The sequence below is a fragment of the Carassius gibelio genome, chromosome A12, assembly GCF_023724105.1.
Source record: "Carassius gibelio isolate Cgi1373 ecotype wild population from Czech Republic chromosome A12, carGib1.2-hapl.c, whole genome shotgun sequence".
NCBI classification, from domain to species: domain Eukaryota; kingdom Metazoa; phylum Chordata; class Actinopteri; order Cypriniformes; family Cyprinidae; genus Carassius; species Carassius gibelio.
Genome location: NC_068382.1, coordinates 3,402,724 through 3,430,422, shown reverse-complemented (window position 1 = coordinate 3,430,422; position 27,699 = coordinate 3,402,724). Strand labels below are relative to the sequence as shown.

Here is a 27,699-nt window from a genome sequence, read left to right as displayed (position 1 = left end):
TGCGAAAGCAAGCGGTAGCCCCTGTGTGACATGCAGGACTTGGTATAAAATGCTAGGTTCTTAGCCGTATCCCTTTAAAGGAATCTTTCCTGATTCCAAGCCTTCAGCTCTACCCCGGACCATGGCCCTAACGATTAAGTTGGATATGTAGCTAAGGCCTTGGGCCATAAGGGGTACTGTCACAGACAGCCGTCTAAACGTCCCAGGGGCAACTCCCATGGAAATGGTAGAGTTGGTACTTGGTGTTTGCCATGATTCTGTGTATGTAAAAATGTATGGTCAGAAAAATTAAACATTTCGTAATTTTTCATGTAATTTTTGTTAAACTTTTATTAAAATTGATGTGAAAATGTATAATTTCATGATTTTAATTAATTAAAATCCGTTAAGTATCCATTTTAAAATCTATCTGTTAATTAATCGGTATTGACCAGTGTGGTCCAACCTAGCTATCGGTATCGGCAAAATCCAATATCGGTCGACCTCTAGTACAAAGTACACTGGACACTGTCTGAATGGTATTAATGTAGCTGCAGTCAGTTATTTATTCAGTCATTGTTAACAGTCGAGACAAAATATATCTGTGTAGAGCTCTTACAACATAAATTAAGCCTAACAGAACTGCTGCAGTGTATTATATAATTAATAACAGTCTTGTCTCATGTAGCCAGACCTGAAGGTCTGGAATTCATGGCAGCTTTCATTGGCCCTGGCCCGCCCATGAGGCCGTTTGACTGACATGTCAAACAACCAATCACAGTTCTTTTCGTTCATTGTCACATTTTGGGGCTTGAAAATGCCGCCACAGTAACAGACTGGTGTATAAAACTCTCAGACCTATTTTAAAGATTCTATGCCTTAAAATATTTCACATACTTCTGAAAATCCACCATTCATTTGATCCTAATATGCGCTCCTTGTCACAGTTGTAAGTCCGATGGCTTTTTTCTTTCATGCGGGAGTTTGGCATCATGGCATCTTTTTTTCCAGGTGGAACGTTAAAGAATGTGACATGCACGTCTACCGGTTATACTGCATTATTCAACCAATTCGACGATGACCTGAAGTGTTTCCACGTTTGTGTGCCAAATGCATCAGACATTTAGCCAACAGGCCATGGGTGTGACGCCTGAGGCTAATGCTGCATACACACCAAACTTGAATAGAGAGTTGAATTCGCGTCTTCCGTGTCTAGTTTGCCGCTTGAACATTTTAAATGCATTCATGTGTCTAGAGCGAAATAGACGCGCATAAAAATCAAACATTTAAAGCTAAATTGACGCGCGTCCGAGGCTAAATCTGCTTCTTGGTGGAGGGGCACGTGCTAGGTGGTTGTCTGTTTGCAAGATGGCTGATGTTGATTGAGCATTCATCAAGAGAGGTACCGCTTTGTATTTGCTCTTGTGAAAAGTAGCTGTATATCAGGGGGAAAATAGTTGTAAAAAACGGCGGGAAGGCTGCAGGTCGATAAACGTGTACGTGACTCAAAAGTGAAATGTGTATTTACAACTTACCAGGTTGCCCAATCTCCTCATAGACACTCTTCCAAGCGAGGTCCTTTATATTCCTGTCTTTCTAGAAATATGAACTTGTGTCATATAGCTCCGGGTGATTGGTCACTGACACTATCAGTCTTTGCTCCATGTTAAATGAGTGACTCCAGGCGGGCCTGCCGCCCCAGCAGCAAGCAGGTCAATTTGCACGCACGCACGCACGTCAATTCGCGTCTACCGGGTGAACTAGACTCACAAATGAGGCAAATTCGCATCTACCGGGATGCGCTTAATGCCTCATTCGCGCCGCAAGACCTCCAGACGCGCGTAATTGCGTCTTTACAATGACTTAACATTGAAATAATTTGCACAATACACTCTATTTCCATTTGGTGTGAACGAAGCATAAGACTAATAACAGTCCAACAGCAATATTGGCAAGAATTTTTTTTTTATTGAATTTCTGAATACTGATACTGAAAGATGTGAAGCAATATTTGCTCTATTGCTCATAATTTTATTACGGAGTGTTATTATTTATGATTTATAAGGAAGTCATAAAATGAGTTTGATCAATAGCAAATTAGTTTTTGCTGTGGTATTAAAATAATTGAATTTCACTGCTATTGGTGCTGGCACCTAAATTCTTTGTAAGTAACATTGACTATCAGTAAAATATAGCCACAAAATAATGGAAACTTCTGACATATGTGATAGCTAGACATGTGCCGGTATTTGGTAATGCAATATATCATGATAATGAATTTGCACGATATTGTTATCATAGGTTCTTCTAATACCCTGAATAATTATATACTACAAATAATTCAGAATTTGGAATGCATTTTAAGAATGCTATTGCCATCAACTGGTCAAAATGTACAACACCGCTGTATGCTGCTTGAAAGAGTGGGCGCTCTGATGTGAACAAACCGGCATTAGAAGCACATGGGGGAACATGTGAGAAATGCGCTGAATGAAAGCATATTCACTCTCTTACAGCAGATGGCACTAAACTGCAGAAAATGCAACCCTTACCCTGGAAACCCCATAAATAAAGCAGCTGCACTTCTTTCTTAAACATATTTAAAGGGATAGTTCACCCAAAAATGAAAATTATGCCATTGACTCACCCTCATGTCATTCCAAACCCTACGACCTCCGTTCATCTTCGTAACACAGTTTAAGATATTTTAGATATAGTCCGAGAGCTTTCTGTCCCTCCATTGAAAGTGTATGTATGGTATACTGTCCATGTCCATATCTGGATGTGCCCTAGATATTGTTTTAAAGTATTTTGATTCTTTATTGTTAATTCACTTTACATTAGGGCTTCATTAGTTAATTCTTTAGTTTACACAGACTGCCAATGAAAAATTCTTCTGAACATTTATTAATCTTGGGTTTTCCAATATTTAATAACATGTTGTTAAAATCTAAAGTTGCAACTGTATTATTTAATGAGCTAATATGAACTAAGACTTGCATTTTTTTAAACAAAGGTTAATAACAGCAAATCTAGCTATTGCTTATTGTGAATGTTAATGGTTAACTAATGAGGTCTTATTGTAAAGTGATACTTATGGGTCTTTATAGTTCTTTTGCACTTTAAACTGTCTAAAATATTTAACTATATATTTTTCTGTATTGCTTTATTGTATTTAAATGTTCAGTTATTGTTGTTATAAGAAAAAAGTAATTTAACCTGTTAAACTGTATTATGTTAATTTCTGTATTATATCAATTTGATACCGGCATATCCATAGTGTCAGCTAGATTTAATAAATAGTTTTGCCTCAAATTATACATTTGTTGTTGTTTTGACATTGTCAACATCAACCTTTACTTTTATCCCAGAATCACACCTTACACGTGTCAAGTCATCATTAGTACAGGAAAAGTCTTGCTGCTTTCAAAGTTCAATGTTTTTGATAATGATTGATCTATGTTCTTCTTGGCAGAAATACAAGATCAAATGCTCAGATGGTTTTGTTTGTAATTGTCACTAAGTGCCAAGCCCCTCCAAATACAATGTATCTTTAGAGACATCGAGACATTCAATAGATACCAAAGAATGGGTATCAAATTTTCTAACAATATCTCATTCCATTTTCTGGGCATGACTGTACTGAGTCACAGTTCTATAGTTGATAGCAATTGTTCTTGAAGCAAAGTTTTTCTGGTTTTACTTTGTTTCCAGTACAGTGGATTAGAAAGAAAGAAAAAAAGACAGTGACTATCACACTAACTTTTATTTTTAACTTTTTTTTCTGTCATTTTGAGATGAACCCTAAACTTCCATATGTGAAGTCAGAATTGTGAGATATAAAGTCACAATTATCTTTTTTATACTTGATGAAAATTTTTCCAATAATTGGTTCAAATGAAATATCAAACGCATTATTCAGTCATAACTTGTGTACATTGTGTATTATGTCAAATGCCAGAAGAGGCGCCGAAAGGCCTGATGATATTTTTTTATGCAGTGTGACCTAATCATTGTTTAATGGGGTCATATGATGTTGCAAAAAATAACATTATTTTTTGTATTTGGTGTAGTGAAATGTGTGTATGCAGTTTATGCATAATATGCTTCCTGAAACGCTTCAATTTTTAAATATTTGAAACCTTGAACTAGGGGTGCTCCGATCACGATCGGCCGATCGTTAATGCACATCTCGTCAGTAAAGCCGGTTATTTAATCAGCGGTTAATTCCATCAGGTGCTTGATTTCACATAGAGCAGCTGTTACTACACAGAGCTGTTGTTAACTGAGAAGATGCGCCAAAAAACGCTGAAAATGAAGTGGATTTGCACATCTTCTCTATTAACAACAGCTCTTTTTTTCTCTACGAGATGCGCATAATGATCGGCCGATCGTGATCGGAGCACCCCTACCTTGAACTGTTCTTCAGAAAAATCTTTAAGGTCCTGCAGATTCTTCAGTTTTCCAGCATCTTTGCATATTTGAACCATTTCCAGCAGTGACTGTATGATTTGGAGAGACATCTTTTCACACGGAGGACAATTGAGGCACTCAAACACAACTATTAAAAAAGGTTCAAAAATTCACTGATGCTCCAGAAGGAAACAAGATGCATTAAGAGCTGGGGGGTGAAAACTTTCAAGGTAAATTTCAAGGTAAATTGTACTTAATTTATGTTCTGGGAGACATACAAGTATATTTTGTTGCTTACGAAGGGCAGAACTAAATGTAAAAAAAAAAGATATTTCAATGAAAGACAGTCGTGGATCATCCAGGTAACCACAAACAGTATTAAGAACCAAGGGTTCCCCAAATTTTTTTAATGGGGTTATTTTAATAATTTCAGCAATTTTTTTTTGTCTTGTGGACTAAATATAAACATCTTTTATGTACAGAATATCTTACTCAGGACAGTACTAAATAAAAAATATGCATTTAGTGTGATCTCTCTTATTTTTTTAAAATTATTCACATTTTCACAGATTCTGCGAGGGGTGCCCAAACTTTCGAGCCCCACTGTATACCTAAAAAAATTATAAACGCAACACTTTTGTTTTTGCCGCCATTTTTCATGGGCTGAACTCAAAGATCTAAGACTTTTTTCTATGTACACAAAAGGCCTATCTCTCTCAAATATTATTCACAAATCTGTATAAATCTGTGTTAGTGAGCACTTTTCCTTTGCCGAGATAATCCATCCACCTCACAGGTATGGTATATCAAGAAGCTGATTAGATAGCATGATTATTGCACAAGTGTGCCTAAGGCTGGCCACAATAAAAGGCCCCTCTAAAATGGGCAGTTTTATTGTATTGTTGGGTCTGAAAACCAGTCAGTATCTGGTATGACCACCATTTACCTCACGCAGTGCAACTCTTATCCTTTGCGAGTTGATAAGATTGTTGATTGTGGCCGTTGAATGTTGGTTCACTTCTCTTCAATGGCTGTGCAAAGTTGCTGGATATTGGCAGGAACTGGAACACGCTGTCGTATACGCTAATCCAGAACATCCCAAACATGCTCAATGGGTGACATGTCTGGTGAGTACGCTGGCCATTCAAGAACTGGGATGTTTTCAGCTTCCAGGAATTGTGTACAGATCCTTGCAATATGGGGCCCTGCATTATCATGCTGCAACATGAGGTGATGGTCGTGGATGAATGGCACAACAATGAGCCTCAGGATCCCTTCACGGTATCTCTGTGCATTCAAAATACCATCAATAAAATGTACCTGTGTTCATTGTCCATGACATATGCCTGCTCATACCATAACCCCACCGCCACCATGGGCCACTCGATCCACAACGTTGACAGCAAACCGCTCACCCACAAGACACATTACAGGCTGTTTGCCATCTACCCTGTACAGTGAAAACCGGGATTCATCCATGAAGAGAACACCTCTCCAAAGTGCCAGACTCCATCAAATGTGAGCATTTGCCTACTCAAGTCAGTTACGATGACGAACTGCAGTCAGGTCTAGACCCTGATGAGGACGACGAGCATGCAGATGAGTTTCGTTGTAACGGTTTCTGACATTTGTGCAGAAATTCTTTGGGTATGCAAACCAATTGTTAAAGCAGCTGTTTGAGTGGCTGGTCTCAGATGATCTTGTAGGTGAAGATGCTGGATGTGGAGTTCCTGGGCTGGTTTGGTTGTATGTGGTCTGCGGTTGCGAGTCCGGTTGGATGTACTGGCAAATTCTCTGAAATGCCTTTGGAGATGGCTCCTGGTAGAGAAATGAACATTCAGTTTATAGGCAACAGCTCTGGTGAACAAATAAAACACAATAAAAAATTGTCCTTGATCTTGCAAGCCTTTCAATGGGATAAGCGGGTGTGTGTTGTCAACAGTTCAGAAGGAGTGAAATAAAGTGCACGCATCTGTAATAAAATGTCCATCACACTGCTCCACGGGGGGAATAAAGGACTCTTTAGCAAATCCATGCTTTTTTGTAATATAAATATCCAGATTTCATATGTAATAAACACTTTTTTTCGAAAATTTTGTTGACTGTGGTATGTGGAAGACGTATGCATCACTCGCACACCTCTTGAAAATGTAGATGCAAAGGAAACAAAGTTTCCTTATTTTAGCAAAGGAAAACAAGTCTCCTCTTGGCTTATTTCGAGATCCTCCAACCTTTTTTCTTTACAAATTTGTGCTTCGTGACCAGCATTTTGTTTTGTTCTCTCGACGCGCTAATCACTAACCATGCAGCGCTGATGTATTATGACATCCGCCTACACGTCTTCCAGTTCTCAACAGTTAGCAGAAGTGAGAAAAAAGTGTTTATTATTGTTTAACTCTGGATATTTATCTTACAAAAACGCATTAATTTGCTACAGGGGGCCTTTATTCACCCCCCGGAGCCATGTGAGGGATATTTTATTACAGATGCATGCACTTTATTTCATGTCTTCTGAACTATTGACAACAGTTTTGTTCATTCTCAGTTGAACTAACCCTTTAACCACTGATATCTAGTAATTTACTCTTTTGGAAGGCTTTTGCGAAAAACAACAAATGTCTTCACAACATGATGGCTAAGGTGGCAGCAACAATAAAGTTACGCCTTCTTTCTTTGCGTGAACATTTGGGCGGCATTAGGTAGATCTTCCCACACAGTGACGTAGACGTTGGGCCATGTTTAAATGAGGCGTTTTAGTAGGGCGTGGATTTAGTCTTTACAACTTTAGGGATCTTATCTATTCACAAGCAGCTTGTAACACTCCAAAGAGAAAGGTAAACTTGAAATCGCATCATATGACCCCTTTAGTATTAACAACATTTAATTCAAATGTCCACCTAATCTTAAATATTTGGCCACTTCTTTATGATAGTAATGCTACAACCACTGCCATTGTGCTTTCACACAGGACGCGTTTGCAGTCCGCTACTCGGTGCGTGAACAATCGCTGCACTGCTGCAGACACAATGCTCCTGGAATGCACTGACGGACCAGAACCATATTTCGAAAGATGATTCTTCTATTGGTGTAGATTTATAATATATGATTTATCTTATAAATCTGATAGAATGGTGCACATTGGGTCTCATTCATGAAACACGAGCAATTTTTGTGTAAATCGCGTGTAAAGTGGTTTTGGAGTAAATTTTCGGATTCATTAAAACGTTCGTATTTTCCAAATGTTAGTCGGTACGAAAGAAATCTACACCTGCTCCCAGCCACGCATAAATAGTGCGTTTAACGTCTGAACGTTTTGCTCATTAATACGGCTGCATTTTAATTAATATTAATCGGGTACATATTTACACAGCATTTTGAAAAAAATATAATATATATTAATTACATATGGTTTTTCTTTTAACTTTTATTATGAGAGCCAGTAATAGGATCTGTAATATGCTGCCAAACTTCCTTTTTTAGGACCTGATACGCCACTAGTACGCTTGAAATTAAAATGTGGCATTTTGAATGTACTTCTGATAATAAAACTTCAATTTCTGCAGCTGAGAAATGTTTCTTTTTCAGTCGCTTTTGAGAAGACATGTTGAAATCCTTCGTTTGGTGTCATAATATGATGCTCATATATAGTTGTCAGTCGGATTTAATAGGCGGGATTTATGGTAATTGACGACTGATTGGAATTCATTAACACACACACACATTTCACTATCACATCTGACGTTTACGAAGTTTTTGTGAATCAGGAGAAGATTTTTCGGGAAGTTCTCTTTACGCGCAAATCACTCAGATATTTACTCAGATATTTACTCGTATATTTACGAATGTTTCATGAATGAGACCCAATGTTCCCAGATGAACATTATAAGCAACTCAGAGCCACTCTGAGATGCACATAACCTACATGCATATACATAAAGCTTTTATATGGATTCTTGTCCTGGAATGCGTCTCTAGTTTGCTGGTTAATCGACACGGACAAAATGCAGTCAAAGTGTTTTTTTTTTGTTTTTGTTTTTTTTATATATATAATTGAGTACACAAATTTAATCATGGGAATCATGACAACCCTACATAACATGATAGCCAACCCATTGGCCTTTTTTTTTTTCAAACAGACTTTTGCCCATTCAACTGTCAGGAATCAGTGCTATAGTCATCATGCGGCATCAAGTAAATCTGGGTGTCATTTGCATAGCTATGGTTAGCAATTTAGTTATTTCACAATATTTTACTTTACATATTATGTGACTATATGCAATCCCACATGAGTAATGAGTCTTGTGGGATTCGGCATGTCATGAATGTCAACTTAAACGTATGGTTGCCTATGCTTCACAAAGAAACCCCTTCTTTCTAAGAATGACCTGAACCATTTGAGGACTATGCTAGTTGTTTGCTACTTGAGTTTCTGTAACAGCCAATAGAAAAACCATCCCATTCGTTTAAAGTCTGTAGGCCTAACAGTTTGGGCTGCACAATCATTTTTAGTGGAGAATAATAAAATATTTGTAAAAATATTTGAAAGAATAGAAGTTACTGGTGATGTTAGCAGATGTGAGAAGCTTCCTTTAGTAATTTATTTCATATTTGCCATATTTTCATTTAAAAATTAAACCTTTATATATCCACCTTGCCCAACAAGCACAAACTTTTACAACTAAATGTGAGAAGAGATAAAAACTAAAACTATGAGAGAAAAGATTTCAGTATGAACACAGTGTGAGCAGTTTGTGCCTGATTCCTAAACAAAAAACTAATATTGGTCATTTGAAAAAGAATGATATGAATGAATGAAACAAAATAATCATTGTATAGTCCAGTGGAATATCTTCAGCATATCTATTTTTCAATTTGTGGGAAATTAGGTGACAGGATCGGAACTAAGACTGAATAGAAAGTTGACATATGGCTTTTTTCTTTTTTTGGGGCTCACCACTCATATTTGGTACAATTTTTGTGAGTTAACATTTGTTTGCTAAAAGGGCGTGAATGACATATCCTTGTTAACAATGATGTTGATTCTGTTTATGTTCATCACTAGCAGTAGCCACTGAAGCAAATCATGCTTAACATTATTCACAGAAACTAATGGTAGAATACATGTCCATTGTCAATAGCATAGAGATGCATGAAGCATTACTCATGCATCACTTTCAAACCAAACAGGTTTCTGTTGGTCAGTGTGGCAAGACAGATCTCAACATGACTGAAATCTCCATGGTGAACTTTTTCACCCTGATATGAAACTCCTGATTGCCTGAATACCTATTGCAAAAGCTAGATATAGCCCATAAAATGTTTCTGCACTATGTTAAATGTGACCACACCTTTACAAACGCATTCTTGGAAAACCTGTGCTGTATGAAGATATAACTACACTGGAGAGTTAGTCGTCAGCACTGTCATATAGTTTGAGCATCACATTCAACTTTGCTTAACTACGTTGTTATTAATATTACAGTATACAGTTACAACAACTCATACGGGGCAATTCATATGTTTTTGAGGGCATATTATTTCATTTTGGTGGCATTTCTGAATTTGCACAATGCTATTTTAGACCAATGCCAGACTAGCTTGCTTGTTTGTTTGTTTCTTTCTTCTGATGAACTCAGGATAAGTTATTTTGATAAATGTTGGCATTGGCTAGTCAGCATAAGGCTAGTCAGAGGCCAAAAAATCCCAAAACGTTAAAGACACTTTGTCCAAACTTAAACCATGGCACTTACTCACACACACACACATTTTCCTCACCTTTGCATTTCACCTCTCCTAGTCTAGCTTTCGAATAAACCTAGTATTGCACACTGTAAGTAAATATTGTTTGGCTCTGTAACAAATTATGATTGAACTTAGATGTACTGTAGGGTCAGTTAGTTATTTCAAGTCACCAAAATACTCCAAAATGTAATTGGCTTTTTTGTATATCTTTTCAGTGGTTTGACTAATCTAAATTATTTTAATAACTTTTTGTCATGATGGTCAGGGAAGTTGTGGCCTAATGGTTAGAGAGCTGGACTAGTTACCAGAAGGTCGCCGGTTTGAGTCTCAGTGCTGGCAGGAGTTGTAGGTGGGAGGAAGTGAATGAACAGCGCTCTCTTCCACCCTCAATATCCATGGCTGAAGTGCCCCTGAGCAAGACACTGAGCCCCCAGTTGCTCCCCGGCAGCTGGATCTATAGCTGCCCTCTGCTCCGGGTGTGTGTTCGCTTCTCACTGCTTGTGTGTGTGCACTTGGATGGGTTAAATGCAGAGCACCATTTCCGTGTATGGGCTACCATACTTGGCAAATGTCATGACTTTCACTTTTCATATCAATATGTGAAGAGCTAGGAAAAAAATAGTTTGCTTTACATAACATTATTATTATTTAATTTTTGACATAATTTTTTTTATATATATTTTTTAATTAAATTGTTGACTTATAATAGACCACCCCACCAAGTTTATATTTTCTGGGGTTTATGGTCTCTGATACACAGATTCTTAAACAGATCCAAAAATGAAAATCATCTGTCATTCTGTCGTCATTTACAGGTGCATCTCAATAAATTAGAATGTTGTGGAAAAGTTCATTTATTTCAGTAATTCAACTTATTAAATAAATTCAGTGCACACAGACTGAAGTAGTTTAAGTCTTTGGTTCTTTAATTGTGATGATTTTGGCTCACATTTAACAAAAGCCAAGCAAATCACCCATCTCCACAAATTGTGGAGAATATGGTGATATGCCAATCAGCTAATCAATTCAAAACACCTGCAAAGGTTTTCTGAGCCTTCAAAATGGTCTCTTAGTTTGGTTCACTAGGCTACACAATCACGGGGAAGACTGCTGATCTGACAGTTGTTCAGAAGACAAACACTGACACCCTTCACAAGGATGGTAAGCCACAAACATTCATTGCCAGAGAAGCTGGCTGTTCACAGAGTGCTGTATCCAAGCATGCTAACAGAAAGTTGAGTGGAAGGAAAAAGCTCCACGCCCGTACAGCCCAGACTGAGGGCTCAGATGCGGTCGGTGTCTGTAAACAAGGCCCCAGTGTTCAAGAACTCAAAGTCCGTGTGACAGTATTAAATCTAGAGTATGGTCCTGAGACGGGTTGACTAACCCTATTAGAGTATTAGAGTTCAGAATGTCTATAAATGCTGATCCCTATGCATCTTTTTCATTATCAATATGGATATTAAAATCACCAACAATTAAAACGTTATATGCAGCCAGCACTTGGATGTAAAATCACCAAACTCTTTAATAAAGTCTGTATGGTGCCCTGGTGGCCTGTATACAGTAGCCAGTACAAACATCACAGGAGATTTATCATTAAAATGTGTTTCTCTGGATGATGTTATATGAAGCACCATTACTTCAAACGAGTTATACTTGAAGCCTGCCCTCTGAGAAATCCTGAAAACATTGTTTTTGAAGCATTACTTCTCCCTTTACCTTTTTGATGCAGCTTATGTTTATAACATTAATCTTGGGGGGGTAGACTCATTTAACATAATGTAATCATCAGGTTTTAGCCACGTTTTTGTCAAACAGAGCATATCTAGAATATGATCAGTGATCATATTATTTACAAAAAGTGTTATCGTAGAAAGGGACCTGATATTCAATAAGCTAAGCTTTATCATTTGTTTATCCTTATTGCATCTGTTTTTTTATTTGTTGAACCTCAATTAAATTGTTACTCTTAAATTGCTTTGGACGTTTTTTGTATTTTCTTGTTTGGGGAACAGACACAGTCTCTATAGTGTGATATCTAGGTGAAAGAGTCTCTGTGTGCTGAGAATTAACTGACTTCTGTGACATGAGGTGGCTAGCAGATGGTTGGTTTAGCCAGTCTGTCTACTTCTTGACCTGGGCCCCAGTTATTCAAGTATAAACACTAAGACCATATGCCATATTTCTGCCCCAAAAGCTCGTCCAATGGGGGTAGCTGTGGCCTAATGGTTTGAGAGTTGGACTTGTAACCGGAAGGTTGCAGGTTCGAGTCTCGGTGCTGGCAGTAGTTATAGGTGGGAGGGAGTGAATGAATAGCACTCTCTTCCACCTTCAATACCCATGACTGAAGTGCCCTTGAGCAAGGCACTGTACCTCTAGCTGCTCCCCTGGCGCTAGATATGTAGCTGCCCACTGCTCCGGGTGTGTTCACGGTGTGTTCACTTTTCACTGCTGTGTGTGTGCACGTGGATGGGTTAAATGCAAAGCACCAATTCCGAGTATGGGTTACCATATTTGGCAAATGTCACGACTTTCACTTTTTCACTTTCACTTCACTTTAAATTGTCTATGAAACCTATGTTAATCTGCAGGCACCATCCAGCCATTGAGTGATGACAATCTGCTATGCATCTCATCATCACTGTAAGCAGGGAAGGGTCCAGAGCATATTACAGTGTCTGACATTGTGCTTGCAAGTTCACACACCTCTTTAATGTTATTTTTAGTGATCTCCGAAATCCTGGCGAAGTCATTATCATCATTAGTGCCGGCATGAATAACAATCTTACTGTATTTACAAAGAGAGATAAACTATACATGTGGCAAGTGGTGCAAATAACAATAGCAGGAGAAGCCAAAACTCACCGTGCATGATGAAAGATTATTAAAACAGTTGTTTGATGAACTTGTGAAAAACCAGAGTGAGAAAGTAACGAGAGAGAGGAGAGGAGAAAAGAAAAAGAAAAGAAAACGGCAATAGGCACGAATGGAAATGCTAATGACAAGCTAACGAACGCTAACGTGATGCAGGTGCACTGCGCTAGCGGATTAAGAATAAAAGCAAACGATCAAATTAATCAGATTAAATTAATATATAATATCAGAAATATGGTGGGAATTAAGTTATATTTTATCACTTTAAACAACAGAGAGTGATAGTAAGATTCTACAGAAAAACAAAGCTACATGGAGCTACAATCACAAAATATCAGCAAGGCAAGCAGGAAGCAGGAATAACACTGTCCAACAGCGACACCCGCAGGTGTGGGTGTGACTTGCTATATAATTGGCAGTGACAGGTTTAGCAAGTTGAAATGGGCCTTGTACTATTCTTGCATAATGAGCTTTCTGTGTTCATTGAAAACTAGAACTTAAACAGTTTTTTTTTTCGTTCTTTCTTTGCAGAACCTGTTCTCCTGGTCCAAATAGGAAAAGTTATTAAAAATATGATTCGTCATTGGCTTTCATCTGCATCTCTACATTATCCTATTGGATCTCGAGTTTGTATGCTGCTCTCATCAGACGTTTGGATGTCAGAACTGCAAGTGTAAGAGAGTCGAATGCCTATGATAGGAGATAGCAGAAGCCACAGTCAGAAGGGATTGTGAAGGAGTTGAGTGTCTTGACTTGAAGGTTATGGCAGAGCATGCCGAGCTGCTAACAGAAATGGCAACTAACGGACGTCTCTCAGCCACCGAGCGCCTGAAGCATGCACAGAAGAGACGGGCACAGCAGCTGAAAGGCTGGGCTCAGATGGAGAAGGACAGTGCCAGTAGTCAAAAGGGCAACCACAAGGGAGATGGGGTGAAGAAAAGCAAAAGGGTGACCTTCAGCACTAGTGTGACATTAATGGAGGCTGCAGCCAGGAATGACATAGAAGAGGGTAAGAGACTAACAATATTGCACATTTGTTTCACTAATTACAATGATTTGTAATTTCAAACACCCTTGTTAAAACTTCAGTTTTTTAAAATGTAAAAAATGTATTATAAATCATGCTAGATCTTTATCCATTAATGTGACATTTAAAAGCAGTTATAATTTAGTTTTTCTTGACTGCTGTATACTCGTCTCTTACTCAAAAAAATGTTTTGGTACTCTACCTTTAAGACTTGTATGCAAATGCAAATGCAAATTGTGCGGTGTGTTTGGACATGTTAGCGTTTTACTCTGGAAATCAAGATAACATCAACAAAAATAAACAACAATTAGAAAATAAAATCCAGTGGGATTTAACAGAAACAGAGGTTGATATTTAGGCAAAAAAAAAAAAAAAGGCCGTTTTTTTTTAGGGCCGGTAATGTCATACATTTTCCACAATGTTTGTACTTTTGGTGACCTAAGAGCATCTGTGTCTGTTGGCAGTACGAGAGTTGCTCAATAATGGAGTCAGTCCAGACTTGTTCAACGAGGACGGGCTCACTGCACTTCATCAGGTACATGCTCATCAACAAAAACAACACACACACACAACAGCTGATTTTAAATTGTTTTCATCTTATAAACTTAAATACACAAAATCATAATGTTCAGTCTTTGAAGTGTAGTAAGTCTTACCAGCCACATAGAAAAACGACAAAAATAAAAATGCTCCCTAAGGTGGCTAAATGGTGATATATCGATAGACCACTACACTAGACAATTAGTTGTTGGATGTCCTTTCAATTAGTTGAGCATCTTATCACATCCTTACTCTTAAATCATGTTTTCCACAGAAAGTAATTCACTATTGAGTTTCTTTGTAGAGCTGCATAGATGATTTTTTGGATATATCACGCTGTCTTCTGGACGCGGGTGCAAATGTGAATGCGTGTGACAGTGAGCTGTGGACCCCACTACATGCGGCAGCCACCTGTGGACACACTGACCTCGTCCAGCTGCTGATAGAAGCGTGAGTCTCAATTTATCATTTTTACTGCTTTGTAATACAAAACATTTATTCTTGTATATATCAGTCCCTCCAGAAAAATGCGATTATGCGATCACCTGATTTAATGCATAATCAGCCAAAGGCTGCATATTTATGCGGGGTCGCATTTTTTCAAATACGCCGCTCTTTTGCCGCATAAATTGCCGATTTCAGAAAGCAAAATATGCGGGGCTAGCATGATTTCATAATCCCTGTATTTTTGTTGCAAAAACCTCACATATATATTAGCAGAAAGTTGAAAAATGTTGCGTTTACTTCACACAAGTAAAGCGCCATTTTCCCCCTATTGCCATGGGAACCTTATGAAGTGACGTAATTACGTGACGTGAATATCATCTGCAAACCCCGCGGTGAGAAACTTGAAGCGTGCAAATCATTCTTATTTGCCAACAAAAATAAGCGCAAAGCAGTTTCCCGATTTGTTACATGACAGTGGAGCCAAATTATACTGCGAGAACTTGCAAAACTGCGGTTTGATGAAATAGAGAAAAAAAGGTGATTCTCCCAACACCCCCTTTCTCACTAGGCTACTAACACTGTTGGAGTTTCATTCAGAAGTTGATGCAACTTTACAGTTGTAAGATTGCACTTTTTTGTTACAGAACAGTACCAAAAACTTACAGTTGTAATTATATTAGTAGTATGTAAAATAATTTACGTTGCAGTAAGAGATTGCAACTTAAATATTGTGTGATTTAGTATGCTCACTTATCATAGGAAGTAATAAGAAATTACTCTTTACAGTAAGGTAGTAGCCTAGTGAGAAAAAGGTGTTGGAGGAATCACCTTTTTTTCTCTTTTTCATCAAACCGCAGTTTTTGCAAGTTCACGCTATTTCATCGCATAAAATTGCAAAAATATCCTGCATATCCTGCATATTTTTGCCCGCAACAATCACAAAAAAAATCCGCGTTTTTCTGGAGGGACTGATATATGTGTGTATATATATATATATCCTGTGATACAGACTGTCTGTGTTCATGTGTCCAGGGGTGCAGATCTGTTGGCGGTGAATGCAGATGGAAACATGCCGTATGATCTGTGTGAAGACGAGGCTACACTTGAGCTCATAGAGATGATCATGGCAGAGCAGGGTGAGGGTTGCTTTAATATACCTAATATTGAGCTAAATCAAACCTCTTATGACCAGTGCTGAGGAACGTTATGTTTAAAAGATACATTATTACAATTCTCTTGAAAAACAGTAACTCATTCTTTTATGGACAGTAATTCATGCGATTCTTTTGTGTTATATATGCTTTTAAAGAGCATGTTAGTATAGCAGGTTATTTCTCTAGAGCAGGGCTTCTCACTTTTTCATGTTGCCACCTACCTAAATTCATTGCAATCCTGACTGATTTCTGACTGATAAGCGAGACTGTATAACAAATGTTATGTATATGTATATCTATTTATGTAGAAATAGTATATCCTAGAAATATATACAAAAAAATCTACAAATAAAAAAAAGAAATATGGTAACACATTACAATAAGGTTCCATTAGGTAATGTATTAACTAACATGAACAAACAATGAACAATACATTTATTACATTATTAGTTCATGAAAATGCAGTCATTCATTGTTAGTTCATAGTTAGTTCAACTATTGTTAACAAGCACATCTTTTAATTTGAATAAAACATTAGTAAATGTTGAAATGTCATTAAAGGGGGGGTGAAATGCTATTTCATTCATACTGAGTTTTTTACACTGTTAAAGAGTTGGATTCCCATGCTAAACATGGACAAAGTTTCAAAAATTAAGTTGTACGTTTGAAGGAGTATTTCTGTTCCAAAAATACTCCTTCCGGTTTGTCACAAGTTTCGTAAAGTTTTTTCGAGTATGGCTCTGTGTGACGTTAGATGGAGCGGAATTTCCTTATATGGGTCCTGAGGGCACTTCTCCCGGAAGAGCGCGCGCTCCCGTATAGCAGAGTACTGAGAGCACAACAGACGTTCACTGATCAGAGCGAGAGCGTCGCGAAATGTCACAAAAGGAGTGTGTTTTTGGTTGCCAGGGCAAGACAACCCTGCACAGATTACCAAAAAAAAACAGCATTAAGGGACCAGTGGATGGAGTTTATTTTTACAGAGTATTAACGGAGTTGTGCAAGTGTTTGTGTTTGTTCCCTGCATTTCGAAGATGCTTGTTTTACAAACAAGGCCCAGTTTGACGACGGATTTGCACATCGTTTATTTCTTAAGGATGATGCAATCCCAACGAAAAAGGGTCACGATCGTGTGTTGGATGCGGTGAGTAAATCTGCTTCAAATATCTCTGTGTTGTTCACTTAGCTATCGGCGCGTAAGCACATCAAGTAAACAACATGCGATGTTGTCATCAAACTGCACTTTCCACATGTACAGCTTAAAAAAAAAAAAAAAAAAAAAAAAAAGACGACAAAGTGGAACTTAGTCATTTTCCAAACCCGCTAAGCAAATATATACAGTTTCAGTACATACCACATAGAGACGTTGTTGCTGCTGCTCTTGTTAAATTTCAGCCTCTGGATCTGATTCTGGACCATAAATATACGCTGAATCTGACTGTTAGCCATGGTTTGTTTTGGATGTTTTTTTCCTCACGGTAATGTCACAGCTTCCAAACGCTCTCAACTCAAAAGCCTACTGGCGCTCGTGATTCTTTAGCTCCGCCCACACGTCACGCCTCCAGCCGGTCGTGTTTTTCTGGGAAAAATAGGTACAGACTATCTTTCTCTTATGAATATAATAAAACTAAAGACTTTTTGGAGTTATGAAGAAAACAAACGTTGTATGTTTTAATTCTATGACTCTTCTCATTATTTAAATACATTCCTGTATTCAGTCTGGAATATATTTCTAGCCTCTCCATCACATCTTGCTCTTCGAAGGGATAGCTCACCCAAAAATGAAAATTCTCTCACCATTTACTGTAATCCCAGATGTTTATGACTTTCTTTCTTCACATGAACACAAGCTAAGATTTTTTGTCCATATAATGCAAGGGGACAGGACCACTTCAGAAAGCACACAAAGTGTCAATATTAAAATATTTTTCTTACGTAAACATCGTTTCACTTAAGAAGAGTGTTGCATGAGTTACTGTCATATTCTCTGTGTATAGTTTTTGAAGAACACTTGCATTATATAAAGAGAAAGATTTTTTTTTCTAAAACTCTTAGCTTGTGTTCATCTGATAAATGAAAGGCATATAGGATGGCATGAGGGTGGAAATGGAAATTGGTGTTCCGCTGGGTTTCATTTTAGTTGTTGTTGAACTAAATATACATGTTTAACTTGTGCCATAGCATTTTTTTCGTTCTCTCCCTTTAACCATTCTTCTGTATGTCTGTCAAAAAAAAAGTACTTCTACTTTTTTAATACTTGAGTACAATTTATTGTTGTACTTTTTTTTACTTTTACTCAAGTATAATTTTGACCAGGTACTTGTACTTTTAATTGAGTAAAATATTCACTGAGTACTTGTACTTTCACTTGAGTAAAGATTTTGAGTACTTTTTACACCTCTGACTAAGATTAATAAATGCTGTAGAATTATTGTTCATTCTTAGTACATGTTGACTAAAGAAGTTAGCAAATATTAACTCATAAACCTTATTGTATAGTGTTACCAGAAATATATACAAATCTACACAGCAAATTAGTAGTTTGACACATCAAAAGTTGTTTTTGTAATGGGTTACTTACAGGTATTTTAAGAAAAAATTATTATGGTCCCAATATGTTACAGATTAAAAATGAAATCTGATTGTACTGTTCAACACTTGCTTCTTGAAAGTATAAGAGAACAGACCCCGCTAAATGATGACTTTCTATGTCAACTGCTTCAATAGCAGTTTTAAATCATTTTTAAAGATTATTTGCCGTTTGCAGTACATTTATACAGTGATTCTCTTGCTAGTATCTATATGTTTGTATTTAGGGATTACTCAAGATAGAATTGATGAATGTCGCGGAGCCAAGGAGAGAGCAATGTTGTCTGACATTCAAGAGCTGGTTGCGAGCGGAGCTGATCTGAATGTGAAGGACGAGCAGGGGGCCTCTCTGGTAAGACTCAGCAGTGCAGGTGGATGGGACGATCATTTAGAATGTTACAAAAACTAAATATCTTGTGTGTTCTCTGTGTAGCTGCACATAGCAGCTGCTAATGGATACATGTCGGTTGGGGAGCTGTTGCTGGAGCACAGAATATCTCCTAACGACAGAGATGCTGACGGGTGGACGCCGCTTCATGCTGCTGCCTGCTGGGGACAGGTGATTATGGAGAAACATCAGGGTTTAGTGCATGAAAACTACATTTGTCACATTTATTTTCTTAATGCATGTTACTGGTCTTGTTTTACATGTTTTTGAAACTCAAAAATATAAATATCATATTGGTCACAACTTCAGTTGTGCAGTTACATAGGGATTTTTAAGTTATATTGTAGGCTGTTTCTTCATAGAAATTTTGAAAGATGGTTAAGACCACAGAACAAGCGATAGCAGTAAGAAGTTACTGAGCGTGGAAGCAATTTATATGAAGTGCTTTACATTTACAATTATGCATTAAGCAGACGCTTTTATCCAAAGCAACTTACAGTGCATATTTAGGCCGTAAATTTATTTACCTGTATGGGTTCACCTGGGAATCAAACCCACAACCTTCCGCGCTGCTAACGCAGTGCTCTACCACTGAACCACAGGAACCTATTGCTAATATTTTTGTGCAGCACATTAGCTGCCACCTTCATTGATGGTGTTCCTGAACTGCTCATGGACATAAAATGTGTTAAACTGATGTATGTTGTACAGATGGATATATACATACCTTATACTGTAATGCTAGGTAAAAAAAACTCACATAGATACTTCAATAGGTGAAAATAACAAATGCTGTTTAAATTCCTTTAAGTATATATTCTGTAATAACATTAAAAATAAATCTCAGAAATAAAATTTTTTACCCATCCTACATTTTTTTTTAATCTTGGAAATTGTATGAGAAATGTTTATGGCTAAAGGGGATGCCCCTTAGAAATAAATATTTCTCATCAATTAAAAAAAAAAAAAAAGTTTTGTTTTGTTTAATAAAATAGAATGAGAGAATGGAAAGTTCTTATTAATAATTTATTTATTAATGTCCTGTCCCACCTTCCTATTTAGTAAGTAATAAATTGTACTCCTAGTAATAGTAAACATGTAATGGACTTTAATTCATAAAGTTGGCAAAAACATATGAACTTTAATAGCATAATGAATGTAGATTTTGTCTTTGTTTACATTTAGATCCAGATGGTGGAGCTGCTGGTAGCTAATGGTGCAAATTTAAACGCCAAGTCTGAGCTGGATGAGACGCCTCTGGGTATGACACATTCCAAAGGTTTGATCAGGAGTGACTTGCCTGGAGGCTTTACAATACTTTTGTTATTTTGTAGATGTGTGCACTGATGAGGAGGTCCGCACCAAAATGATGGAGCTGAAACACAAACACGATGCCATCATGAAGGGTCAGGACAAACACAAAAACACACTGCAGAGACGAGTGTCCAGCACGGGCAGCCGAGGGTGAGTGCTGATGAAGAGTTGTTGCTACAGAAAATAATTGATCGTTTTTTGTAATTGATATGAGGTGTAGTTTGAAGCATGTAATATACGGCACAAAAGCCAAAAACATTGTACAAAATACTTTTTAATACTCAAAAAGTATGCATACAGTGCAACAACACAAACTATGAGGTAAAAAAACACAGATTTGTGTGTTTCATTTGCTTTGAGCTTCTGGTGCAAATATGTGGGCCAAAGAAAAAAAAAAGGGAGTTTTCAAGCTTTAAATGTATTTATATTTTTCCCATAGTTTATAATGTGTCCTGTTTAATTTTATTTTTGGGAGGATCTGTGACCCATGTACATAACACCACTGTAATATAATAAAACACTCACGAAAGATTGTGAATATATTGAAATATGTTTGCTCATAAATACAATGCTAGAGATCAGCGCTTTGCTCACTTGCAGTAATGTTTACACTAGACTGCTGTAATTGTCATTTTTTCTGGGTGGATAATTGTATTAATCATGGCAATTGTGATCTTAATATACATTCAACTGTGTTAATATCAAATAATCCTCTTCTTTGTGTGGTTTGTGATTACAGTAAAGTAGTGAGGCGCACCAGTGTGAATGAGCGCAGCAGTCTGTATCGCCGAGAGCATCAGAAGGAAGCCAAAGTGTGGCAGGAGAGAGGAAGACAGACAGATGCCCTGGATGATGATGAAGACAGACAGACTGATGCTGAACTGAACCTGCATGCTGCACTGGTGAGAAATTCCATTCAGCGTTTGAAAACTTCTGATATATTTCAGGTTGGAAACAAAAATGAGATATTTTCCTTTTTTTTCCCTTGAAGCTGTGTTGTGTATTTTCTGCACCCCTAGTGACACCAAGCAGCAGCATAATAGTAGTAATAATAATACATCTAATTTAATGAAAAGCCTTTATGGCAAATGTCTTAAGGTGCTTATACACAAAACAGAGGAACATTAAAATAAACGTAAACATGCATAGAAAAAGATTAAAAGAAAGTAAAGGCAATCCCCAAAAAATAGGTCTTAAGAAAAGATTTCAATAAATGAATATACTCAGTTTCTCTATTATGAGTAGGGATATTATAGTAAAAAAAATGCTATATATATTAGGGGTGTGCCCGAAGCTGAATACGTTATTCGGAAAGGCACGGATAATGGCTTCAAAAACGAATAACTGATAACGAATAATTCTGCCCTAATATTCGGCTGAGGCTGCAGGACATTCTGGTGTTTGCTAGGTAACAGGTGAGCCAGGGGATCAACGCAATATTTTACACAAACCTCCTAAAGTCACGCAATAAGTGTGTGAAGTGAATGAATGTAAACTTTATGAATGAAAAGAGCGCATATCAAACACTGCATTGCTGTTGCCTCTCTGTGCATCTCTCAGAAATCAGAGCTTGGCAAGAATAAGATCAACTAAAATAATACATCATACGTGTTCGACTATTTGTGTATATTTAAAAGGCAATGATTTAAACCTTATAGACTAGGAAATGATGCATGAATGAATGGAATAAGCACTGCGCAATCATCAGCCAGTGATCAACTCCAGGATGATCAAAGACAGTCTGGAGTTACGTGTAAGTACTGTGACAGTAAGAAGACGTCTGTGTGAAGCTAATCTATTTTCAAGAATCCCCCGCAAAGTCCCTGTTAAAAAAAAACTCAGAAGAGGTTACAATTTGCCAAAGAACACATCAACTGGCCTAAAGAAAAATGGAGGAACATTTTGTGGACTGATGAGAGTAAAATTGTTGTTTTTGGGTCCAAGGGCCACAGACAGTTTGTGAGACGACCCCCAAACTCTGAATTCAAGCCACAGTACACAGTGAAGACAGTGAAGCATGGAGGTGCAAGCATCATGATATGGGCATGTTTCTCCTACTATGGTGTTGGGCCTATTTATCGCATACCAGGGATCATGGATCAGTTTGCATATGTTAAAATACTTGAAGAGCAGTATTTTTCAAAGATTTAGCAAAGAATAGAATGATCATTTAAAGTGCAAACTGATCTTTTTATGTTGAGAGCATTCAATCATGTGTTTGTGACGTAAAATATACAGATGTAGCCATCCCTGGTGAATTTTCTTGTACTTGTCCCTCCTTTGGTTTAGGTGTCTGGCTCTAATGCAACCCCTGTTCCTCCATTAGAGGTCGGCCAGGTGGAAAATGGAGCTCAAGTTTTGGGGAACGGCAGCACAGCTTCATTTTCTTCCTCGCTTCCAGGAGAACTCCAAGGCGGGGGTCGCATGGATCGCAGTGCCTCCTATCAGCTCACTCCAGCTTCGACTGCTGCTGGCGGGGACGACATGAGCAGAGAAAGATCTCACCACACGCTCGCAGATCTCAAACGACAGAGAGCAGCAGCTAAACTGCAGAAACATCCAGCACCTGCTTTACCTCTGTCTGCAGACCCTCAAGATGTGGTCATCCCTGAAGGACCCCAGGGACCACTGGAGCCTCCTGAATCAGTGCAACAGGATGTGTCCCCCAGTGAGGTCTACTTCACCCATGCTAGTGGAGATCCACCTCTACTGAAGCTGCGAGCACCAGAAGAAGACACCGCTAATACAAAAGAGCCATGCTGTGGACTCATGTAGAAAGCAGCGGATGAACGTGTTTGGTTTCAGATGATTGTGCAGTTCTCGTTTACTAGAACACGTGGACAGACTAGAATTATGAGGCAGGTACGTGGAAATTAGTTTTATGTCCAAGTCACACTTTTTTTTTCTGGCACACAGACTGAGGTAACTGACATTTTCAACACTAATGTGAATGAAAGTACCAGAACATTTGATGAATTTACATGGATATACAATGTATAACACAAGAAATCAGGAAAAAAAGGTGACCGTTTCATGGATTTATTGCTTTATTGTAGTATTTCAATCTTTTAAGCTCATCATTTTATTTTAATTAGTTGGTATGGTCATTAAAGTTTCAAAGTATTGATTCAGTTGTTCAATACATAGAGAAAGAAAAAAAACTGACACTGAGCACTTTACTTGACCAAACTTTCAACAATCTTCACAACTTTTATAGATATATAAATACATATAAAAGTAATCTGAGCACAAAAAAGCACATTTGAATTGCACTGATCAAAATAAAATTGTTTTTTTTTTTTAACAGTTCTGCTGCAATCTTACAACTAGCACACTTGCTCTAGTTTTTCATTCACCGCTGGTTGCACTATTTGATCATTATTACTGCTTTCAACACCCTCGTATCCCAGCATCTGTCTGCATTGTTTATTGCCTTGAGATTAAACTTAAGCTAATTTTAAATGTAAAGAAATCATATGTTTGTTTTCTGTTGTTATAATTTATTTGATCATAATGTTTTTCTTCAAACCTTCTCTTGAACATAGAAAAAAACAAAACACTTTGCTGAATTTTCTCACATTTTTATTTTTAATTCATCACACTTGGTTGTAATTGCATGAAATAGATGCAATAAAACCAAACTGAAAAATAAATGTATATTTTTTGGTCTGAATACCTTCTGGCAGTTTGGTTAAAAATGTTAAAAATTCAAATAATTTCAAAACATGTTTAAAAAAAAAAAAAAAAAGGAAAATAAGAATTCAAGATGATTTTTTGATTTTTGTTTGTTCGTAAGATATATATTCCAAAATATCATTTGTAACTCTTAATACTCCCAGGATTATATCTAACACTCTGTTTTACATATGAATCTTTTACTTTTTTTTATGCTGCAGCTGTATTCTGATTATCAAAAGATTACAGAAGAACGTAGTGCACTTAGACACATTTCAAATTGTAAACTGTACATTTAATGTATTCTGTTACCCTCCTGTCCACGTAAAGTTACTTTTCACTTCGTTTTCATTATTTTTTCTAAACTTATTTGTAGGGCGATGCCAAGAAGAAATGAGTATTTTAGTGCTGCCACAATATGCAAATGAAATATTCAAGCTTGAAAAGGTTTTTTTTTTTTTTTTTTATACCAATTGAAGAAAAAAGAAAAAATCAAGCTGAATAAAAATTTTTTTGAATACCCATTTTTCCCCCACAAAAAAATACAGTGTGTAACCAAAAAACTTTCATCAGTTTGGTTTTAGTGGATTTTCGATTGGAACAAAGTGTGATGGAATTTTTTTTTTTTTTTAAACTGGCCTATGAGATTTTTTGTTTGTTTCAAGAGGGTCGAAAATGTGAATAATGGTTTTTCCATTTTTTTCAAGGTACACATAGCAACTGACTAAATTGCTGCCACGATCAAATGATAACCTTACACCATTGTCCCATTATTCCATCTATTCCTTTTTCCTTTTTTAACAAGGAAAAGGAAAGAAAAAAAAAAAAAAACTAATTCCCAAAGGACAGATATGCATCTTTATTTTATAGACTATGTAGAGGTATTTTTTAGAAATGGTCAAATAAAGAAATATATACATTTTAATGTTTTTATATTAATAAAAGAGGGAAAAAAAAATCTAATATCATCTCTCCTCAAATAAATTGCAAAGAAATATACATGTAATTAATGTTTAATGATCTCAGGCATGCAAAATAATCTAGATATTTTTGAGAAACTATATCTGCAACATAAAAATACAAATGCCTCATATAAATGAGTCAGTGTATTGGCGGCAAACGTTTCTCGATGAAAAAAGTAGGTTACAGTCCATGGTAAATTGATTCTTTATTTCACCTGTATATCTGCTGTAAGGCATGCTAGAATTAAAATGATTTATCATTTCTATGATTTTCAATGAAGCAAGAATTTGAGTTTCTCTCTGCACGTGTTAAAACCATTATTATTTCTGGTTTAAAAAGAAAAAAGGAATTGACACAAATGTACAAGGACCACAGGATGCTAACAGTTTATTTGAAGTTAGTGTAAGACACGGGTTAAGCTATTTAGTTAGTTAGTGCAGGCTGTGCTCAAAATTCAGTGAGATTTAAATCGGATGAGTGATGGAAACACTATTTTTGTAATGACTGTCAAAAATATGAGAAGCTTTAGCACTTTCAGGCTTAAGTTTAATACTGTAGTGTTACATTATTTTGTGTGAATAATTGAATTTTTATTTTCCATGAATGCACATGCAAAGTGTTGTAGGTGTAACCCCCCCCCCCCCCCGATTACCTATTCCTTGTTTTGATGCTCCAGTCTTAAAAATTTCAAAAAGTTTCCTAAATGCAGTTCCAAAGAGTTTTCTTTTAGTGATTTCATGATCTTTTTGTATTATTTATTTAATGAACTTTGTAAACTGTTTGTGTGAAGATGTTCTAGATATGTTAGGATGTATAGACTCAATGACAAGCAGATGCTAAATGACATCATTGATATTTCATGAGCTTTATGAATCTCAAACATTTCACATTTATCAAATATTCTGAATATTTTGGAATTTCCTATAAGCGACTTTATAATCTAGAAAAAGGTCTAAAATTGATATTCCAGAATGTGACACTAAAATGATACTACAGAAACTGAGTAATTTCTAGGTGTAATGGTCCATTTGGATGCTTAAATCTATATTTAGTATAAATTGGTAAACACTTTATCAGGGTTATTTATTTTGGCATTTTTTGTATATTTGAATTTGAAATATCTCTGGATTGTGTAATCTGAACTCTATCATGAAACATGTGCAAATATTTCATCTTGACATGCAGTGTTTTATCCTGAAAAGCACTTTTCACATTGCGAAATGCCTTTAATGTAAAATTCTTTGTTTTTTGGACATCCGTTTTGTACATTTCTATGTCATCTAATTCCTCTGTTAAATGTAACACTGATGTCTGTAAATATATTGAGAGATTAACCAGGTTTGAATAAAATACACTTGCATACTGAAATTATAAATAATTAATTTCTTTAGAAATGCTTCCTCTCCAGCCTGAACATGACATTTTTCAGTTTGTGAAATTTTTCCTTTTTTTTTTTTTTTTTTAAAGAGGTCGAGGTTGTGAACCTTCAAACTAGAAGATTTGTCTTTATCCAGTATTTCCTGTCCAACTGTACCAACGTCACTGAACAGTTCTCGAGTTGATGGTGTGGTGAAATTGCTTATATAACTGAATGCTTTATCACTCTCAGAAAAAAAGGTACAAAAGCTGTCACTGGGGTGGTACCTTATTAAAAAGGTACACTTTTGTACCTTTTAGGTACTAATATGTACACTTTAGGTACCAAAATGTACCTTTAAGGTACCAATATGGACTCTTTAGGGAACAATGGTGTGCCTTCTGAAAAGGTACCGCCCCAGTGACAACTTTTGTATATATTAAAAAAAAAAAAATTCTGAGAGTATATATAGTGTTTAAGGACCAGTTGAGACAACATCACAGATTAATGTGTGTCATCATTTGAAATACTATGGAAAACCTATTAAAACATTCCCACAAGAGCACTCACTTCAGTGATTATGTATTTTTGTAGGCTAACCCCAGAACACATCACTGTGGTTCCCTCAACAAAATACCAATAGGATTTTTCCATTGGCTTTTGAACCAACAGAAGTTCCTGATTCTTGCAGGTTTTTGTTCATCATGTGGACACAGTGAACACAACTTTTCTAAGTTTTAAAGCCTAATTACAGTCAGCACCTGCACCACATCGCATTACTTCCGACAACACTTTTTGGTTCTTATTTAAAAACATTTCCCCTGAAAGTTGGTGTCTAAGATAATGATCAGTAAAAAGTGGGCCTAAAGAAAGGTGTCTTTTTCCATATACTTAAAATAGTTTGTTAAAAACAATGCAAGAAATGTTCAAGTTTGTATTTATTTAAGCTTAATAACTTGCAAGTGTCTTGTCAACATATTTTTTTTTAAGATAAAAAAAAATTCCATTGCATCTCATCTCTGAGAACAAGAACAGAAATGACTTGTTTTCGACATTTCACTCACGCATGCTGAGTAGAATCTATTTTTAGATGGCAATTGAGAGAAGAGACGGAATCAATGATGTGTCTACCTCTCAGGTAAGCTATTATAATATTTACAACAAAGTCTCACACCCCGGAAGACATTTCTCCAGGAATCCTCATGTTTTTATGGCAGTTGTTATACACAAATAT

General features: G+C 36.7%; 1 protein-coding gene across 2 annotated transcripts in view; it reads left to right on the top strand.

Annotated features, from left to right (window-relative positions):
• Positions 1 to 26,476, top strand: part of ppp1r16a (protein phosphatase 1, regulatory subunit 16A) — a 34,385-nt gene extending 7,909 nt beyond the window's left edge. For both annotated transcript variants that reach the window (XM_052612172.1, XM_052612171.1), the window contains exons 2-11: positions 13,543 to 14,020; positions 14,503 to 14,573; positions 14,883 to 15,028; positions 16,058 to 16,161; positions 18,996 to 19,120; positions 19,202 to 19,327; positions 20,342 to 20,417; positions 20,491 to 20,620; positions 21,210 to 21,372; positions 22,760 to 26,476. In XM_052612172.1, coding sequence (XP_052468132.1) covers positions 13,774 to 14,020; positions 14,503 to 14,573; positions 14,883 to 15,028; positions 16,058 to 16,161; positions 18,996 to 19,120; positions 19,202 to 19,327; positions 20,342 to 20,417; positions 20,491 to 20,620; positions 21,210 to 21,372; positions 22,760 to 23,245 — 1,674 coding nt within the window. In that variant the 5' untranslated portion in view covers positions 13,543 to 13,773 and the 3' untranslated portion in view covers positions 23,246 to 26,476. The remainder of the gene's footprint in view (positions 1 to 13,542; positions 14,021 to 14,502; positions 14,574 to 14,882; positions 15,029 to 16,057; positions 16,162 to 18,995; positions 19,121 to 19,201; positions 19,328 to 20,341; positions 20,418 to 20,490; positions 20,621 to 21,209; positions 21,373 to 22,759) is intronic.
• The last annotated feature ends 1,223 nt before the right edge of the window (positions 26,477 to 27,699 follow it).